Source organism: Sinocyclocheilus grahami, unplaced genomic scaffold (assembly GCF_001515645.1).
Source record: "Sinocyclocheilus grahami isolate Dianchi unplaced genomic scaffold, SAMN03320097.WGS_v1.1 scaffold30.1, whole genome shotgun sequence".
Classification (NCBI taxonomy): Eukaryota; Metazoa; Chordata; class Actinopteri; order Cypriniformes; family Cyprinidae; genus Sinocyclocheilus; species Sinocyclocheilus grahami.
In genome coordinates this window covers 341422-347755 of record NW_015505209.1, presented here as the reverse complement: position 1 = coordinate 347755, position 6334 = coordinate 341422, and the positions used below count along the sequence as shown (strand labels likewise).

General features: G+C 39.0%; 1 protein-coding gene across 1 annotated transcript in view; it reads left to right on the top strand.

Annotated features, from left to right (window-relative positions):
• The first annotated feature begins 754 nt into the window (after positions 1–754).
• The window catches only part of LOC107572995 (C-Jun-amino-terminal kinase-interacting protein 1-like), a 29397-nt gene continuing 23817 nt past the window's right edge, over positions 755–6334 (top strand). Inside the window, exons 1-5 of the mRNA XM_016259434.1 lie at positions 755–825; positions 1799–1910; positions 2088–2317; positions 3293–3404; positions 5906–6199. Coding sequence (XP_016114920.1) covers positions 755–825; positions 1799–1910; positions 2088–2317; positions 3293–3404; positions 5906–6199 — 819 coding nt within the window. The remainder of the gene's footprint in view (positions 826–1798; positions 1911–2087; positions 2318–3292; positions 3405–5905; positions 6200–6334) is intronic.

The following is a 6334-nucleotide window of genomic DNA, read 5'->3' as shown; positions in this document are numbered from 1 at the left end:
CCCGTTTCTCTCTCGTCATCCTCCATCTTCTGCAGAGTCCCGCAATGAAACGAATCTCCTCCAAGTCAATAACACGTTATCTGCAATCGCCCCACTGCACAATGTAAACTAAGAAGACGCATGTATGATCAGTCAATAACATGTTTGTTTTTCCATTAATGAAACGCAAGGAGATCTGAATCTAATTAACAGGGTTTAGGAGGAGTTCCTAATGAACTTTAATGATACAATATAAATCACAGACAGCCTTCCAGATATTTTCATCTGTTATCAATGTCATCGATTCCCAGCAGGCATCTCTTTGCCGAACCGGCCTGCACTTGTGTGGAGGTGGCAACTTGAGCCGCATTGATCTGGACCATCAATCACTGGGGTGGCAGACTCTTTTAGTGGAGACTACGCCTCTCTCTCTCTCTCTCTCTCTCTCTCTCTCTCTCTCTCTCTGTGCTTCAGTAGTGTGTTCCTGCTACAACTCTCTCTCGCTCTCCCTCATCCACTGCTGACTTTAATGGCTCCATTGAAGGACACATGCAGAGCAAGGAGTGTCAGGGGTGTACAGAAGGATGTTTTCCAGGGGAAGTGAGGACATCCACTACAGCTTCCCGTGGCTGATGTAACCCCCCTGAGGACCCTCGTGGAGGACATTTCTGTGTGGACTACCGGATTGGTGGTGGAGAAAAAAAGTGGCATAATTGTCGACTCCATCGATTTCCCCCCCAAGAAGGGTCCAGTGGCACCCCGCCCTGCCCCGCAGATGGTGCTCAGCCTGGCCATGGACTCCAGAGAAGATGGGGACAGCTGGATGGAGGAACAGTGGGAGAAATGGTACAGTAGTGATGCAGCCGTGTCCCCCACACGGCCTTTTTATGCTGCACTTAACTGACCTTGGATCAGCTCGTGTTCTCTGAAATAGGCCAATAGGTAGTTAGGTGTGCATGAAGGAAATTATGTAGGTTTATGGATAAAACTGAAGGTTTTGTAATTTAATGAGTATATAGTGTTTGCTTTGAGTCTTTTGTATGGTACAAAATCATAATCAAAAGATAAAGGAACGACTGTGGTGTGCAAAAAGACGTTTATAGTTATGCTAGGTTCATTCGCTGGACTGAATTCATTGTTATCATGTTAAATTGTCTTGTTCATCTTATCTATCTAGAAATGTGGGCGGCTGCACAATTGCAGGTATATAAACAGGAAGCACTGTGAATTTAGTATGTCTGAGTGCTCTTAAAGCTTAAATTGTCAGTAAACGGCTAGCTTGCAGATAGAGGGTAAGAATGCTTAAAACAATTTTATTTCTAAACCTTAGGTATAATAAATAATATTGTCATTAAGCAAGTTCATACAATGTGTTAAAAAAGCATTTACATTTAGGGGGAAAAACAGAAGAATTGTTTGTTTTTGCTTATGCTTTCTTACAACAGATTTCCATATGCGTAACATAATTCTGAAAATAACCTTTGATAAGTCTGTAATATTCTGATGTAAATTTGTTTATATATAAATATAAATTGATATAAAGGTTTATTAAATAGACTTAAATTGTAAACTTAAAGTTAGCAGAATGCCAACTGATACCTGCAGGATTACATTAAATGACTAAAAGAAACTACTTTAAAACTTTGTTTACATTTATATATCAGGGAGTAATACGCCTAGAAGTTTACAGCATTGCAGTAGTCGACGTGAAGTTATCAGATGAGTAGGAGAGCCTTGCCCTCTCTCTGTGTATGATTGTCTAGCGATGGCCTCGTGGAGAGATGACATAGTGTGTGTCACTGTCTGCGTGGGTGTGCAGGTTAACCCATGATATCAGTCTGAATGAATACGAGGATGACGACCTGTCAGAAGTGACAGAAATCACGGATGAGAACGGAATCACTCTCAGCCAGCTCGACCTCAATCCTAAAGTAAGTCTGTACCCTCAAATAAACTTACTGTAGAAATTTTAGTCCGTTTTCATAGCTGGAATTTTGGGGTAAACAAATACATTTTCATACACTCTCAGAAGAAGATACAAAAGTTGCCACTGGGGTGGTACCTATATTTTCAAAAGGTGAACTTCTATACCTTATTTACTCCTAAAGGGTGCATATTTGTTACTTAAAAGTTCATATGAGGACCCTCGTGGAGGACATTTCTGTGTGGACTACCGGATTGGTGGTGGAGAAAAAAGTGGCATAATTGTCGACTCCATCGATTTCCCCCCCAAGAAGGGTCCAGTGGCACCCCGCCCTGCCCCGCAGATGGTGCTCAGCCTGGCCATGGACTCCAGAGAAGATGGGGACAGCTGGATGGAGGAACAGTGGGAGAAATGGTACAGTAGTGATGCAGCTGTGTCCCCTACACGGCCTTTTTATGCTGCACTTAACTGACCTTGGATCAGCTCGTGTTCTCTGAAATAGGCCAATAGGTAGTTAGGTGTGCATGAAGGAAATTATGTAGGCTTATGGATAAAACTGAAGGTTTTGTAATTTAATGAGTATATAGTGTTTGCTTTGAGTCTTTTGCATGGTACAAAATCATAATCAAAAGATAAAGGAACGACTGTGGTGTGCAAAAAGACGTTTATAGTTATGCTAGGTTCATTCGCTTGACTGAATTCATTGTTATCATGTTAAATTGTCTTGTTCATCTTATCTATCTAGAAATGTGGGCGGCTGCACAATTGCAGGTATATAAACAGGAAGCACTGTGAATTTAGTATGTCTGAGTGCTCTTAAAGCTTAAATTGTCAGTAAACGGCTAGCTTGCAGATAGAGGGTAAGAATGCTTAAAACAATTTTATTTCTAAACCTTAGGTATAATAAATAATATTGTCATTAAGCAAGTTCATACAATGTGTTAAAAAAGCATTTACATTTAGGGGGAAAAAAACAGAAGAATTGTTTGTTTTTGCTTATGCTTTCTTACAACAGATTTCCATATGCGTAACATAATTCTGAAAATAACCTTTGATAAGTCTGTAATATTCTTATGTAAATTTGTTTATATATAAATATAAATTGATATAAAGGTTTATTAAATAGACTTAAATTGTAAACTTAAAGTTAGCAGAATGCCAACTGATACCTGCAGGATTACATTAAATGACTAAAAGAAACTACTTTAAAACTTTGTTTACATTTATATATCAGGGAGTAATACGCCTAGAAGTTTACAGCATTGCAGTAGTCGACGTGAAGTTATCAGATGAGTAGGAGAGCCTTGCCCTCTCTCTGTGTATGATTGTCTAGCGATGGCCTCGTGGAGAGATGACATAGTGTGTGTCACTGTCTGCGTGGGTGTGCAGGTTAACCCATGATATCAGTCTGAATGAATACGAGGATGACGACCTGTCAGAAGTGACAGAAATCACGGATGAGAACGGAATCACTCTCAGCCAGCTCGACCTCAATCCTAAAGTAAGTCTGTACCCTCAAATAAACTTACTGTAGAAATTTTAGTCCGTTTTCATAGCTGGAATTTTGGGGTAAACAAATACATTTTCATACACTCTCAGAAGAAGATACAAAAGTTGCCACTGGGGTGGTACCTATATTTTCAAAAGGTGAACTTCTATACCTTATTTACTCCTAAAGGGTGCATATTTGTTACTTAAAAGTTCATATTAGTACGTTTTGAAAAGATACTGCCCCAGTGAAAGATTTTGGACCTATTTTCTAAGAGAGAATCATTTATTTAGGTTATTTTATTTTAAATATATTTACTTGTATATTTAAGCAATATATTTGTGATTTTCAATACTTATTTATTGGCATATATTTAGCTGAATATATATTGTGGGGTCAGGGTTTACTCTGATTTTTGGGAGGTGTGCCAAAGCACCACCTGTACATGCCTATACGGGTTAATTAACATCTGCTCTGAGCCTGTAGCTAAGCTAATCTCCAGTGGGCTAAAATCCAGCTATGAACTTACAGCTCACTACATTAGACTAGTTCAGGAGTCAAATGTTACACTTAACCTTAATTTATTTACAACTTTGAAAAATCATTTTATGTAGAAAACAAAAGATAATGTTAGGCTCTCAGTGTGCATAAAAAGAGCAGCTTGGACATTCTGTAAAACATCTCCTTTTGTTTTTTATGATCAAAACAAAGTCAAACAGATTTAAAATTACATGATGGTGAGTAAATGTAAATGATGACCAAAAAGTTAACTTTTGCATGATCTATCCCTTCCATTTTTGACCTTGTGTCCTCCCTTAATTAAAATGTATTTAAAGAGTATGATTACCGTTAATAAAGTAATCGCAGTTATCTTAATTCAAAAACAGTAGCCATCAACAGGCGGTCCCCACCACAAAGTAAAACGTGTGTGTGGTTTATATATCTCTCCACCCTAAAACCAAACAGTCACTTATCTTTCTATGAGACACAGTCTGAAGCTGAATGAGGAATCATCTGATGGTGCTGAGCCTGGTGAGCTGTTTAGCCCACAGTAAAAATAGATTTCTAGGCCAAAGGCGCATCATCATTTTCCATGTATTGCAGTCCAAATATGTGTAGAGACTGAGTATATCAGTATTCATATGAGTGAGTGAGGTCACAATAGAGGCTATTGTGTTCAGCGCCTATTAGACATGAACACTGAGGGGAGATTTCAAAGTCAATCACATCTGTTTATCTTGGATATCATCGTCTAACCATTTAAACTTAAGCAAAATCCCTCATAATTTCAAAGCCTTTTTTATGTGATTTTTCACGTCCTAACATACATTTTCATGTTAGGAAAAACTGTTTACAGACAATAAGGCAGTTTAGCTTAACTGAATGTTATAAATTCTGTGTTAATGCCAATCGCATTTGACTGTTTATCATGGATATCATCACTTCACCACTTAAACTTCAAAATCCCTCATTTATGATTTCACAACCTCTTCTATGCAATAGTTAGTATCATAGCATAAATGTTTATGCTTAGAAAAGCTGCATTTGAAGGCAATAAAGCAGTTTAGCATAATTGGACAATGTGATTGATCAAAAATCCCTAGTTTATGATTTTGCAACATTTTTATGTGACTATTACTGTCATAACATAAGTGTTTATGCTAAGAAAAGCTGTGTTTAGTGACAAGAAGGCAATTTAGTGTAATTTATAACGTTCAGTCACATCTGCCAATTTGTCATGGATATCATCATCTGACCACTTAAACAAAAATCCATAATTTATGATTTCACTACGCTTTATATGTAATAATTAGCACCACATAACATAATGCTAAGAAAAGCTGCGTTAATAGATAAGGCAGTTAGCATAGCATAATTGGCTTTGACAAAGAGAGAATTTATAATATTCAGTCACATTTGATGGTTTAACATGATCAAGACAAGAAGGCAATTTAGCATAATGCTTTTGTCACAGGGAATTCAAAACATGTTCAGTCACATCATGATTTTCATCGTCTGACTAAAACAAAAATATCTCTTTTTAAGATTTCACTACCCTTATTATGCAATGATTGGCATTATAAGAAAATGTGTCAAAAGACAGAGGTTCAGCGTAATTGTCTTTGACAGAATTTGTAACATGTTCAATAACATCTGACTGTTAGCATGGATATCATTATCTATCTAATAGCTAAAATCCTTCATTTTTGATTTCCCAGCCTTTTAATGTGATAACTGACATGGTGTTTATGGTAAGAAGAGCTGCGTTTAAATACAATAAGGCAGTTTAGCATAATTAAACATAATTTCTCTCCTCGTCATTTCTGGGTGTGTTTATTTTGCTTATGTCGCGCGACACGCCTCATTGTTCTCTGGGATTGAATTAGCTTTCCTTACAGCAGCCAGGAAGGGAGCCACAGGCTGATGTCATCACCGCGCTCTGATTGGCCGGCTGCGTCTGACTGCAGCTCCTTTGCTCTCGCCTCTAAAGCTCTGCTGCCTGCTCTTCCCAGGATCACATGACTCAGCCGACCAATGGCACGCCGAGGAGCGGCCGGAGGAGGAGGGTGGTGGAGCTGCAGACGGAGATGCTCCACTTGGACCTGATTGATGCAGAAGAGGAGGAAGAAGAGAACGAGAGGCGGCCAGTTGATGCCGTCGATGACAACCACAAGGAAGAGCAGGGCGCAGGGCCGCCTGTCACTCAGCCTCAGCTAAAGGATTTAATCCCTGCCGTCGCCATGGATACATACCGGCCCAAGAGACCCACCACCCTGAATCTTTTCCCCCAAGTGCCAAGGACTCAGGTGAGATGGACAGTTTTGGCGGCGGCCTACAGTCTTTAAGAGGCTTGTGATTACATTCGAGGCAGATGGACAGGGATTAGAAATTGTTTTCCAGTAAAAGTGATGATTTCCATACTGCACAAACAGGATCTCGAG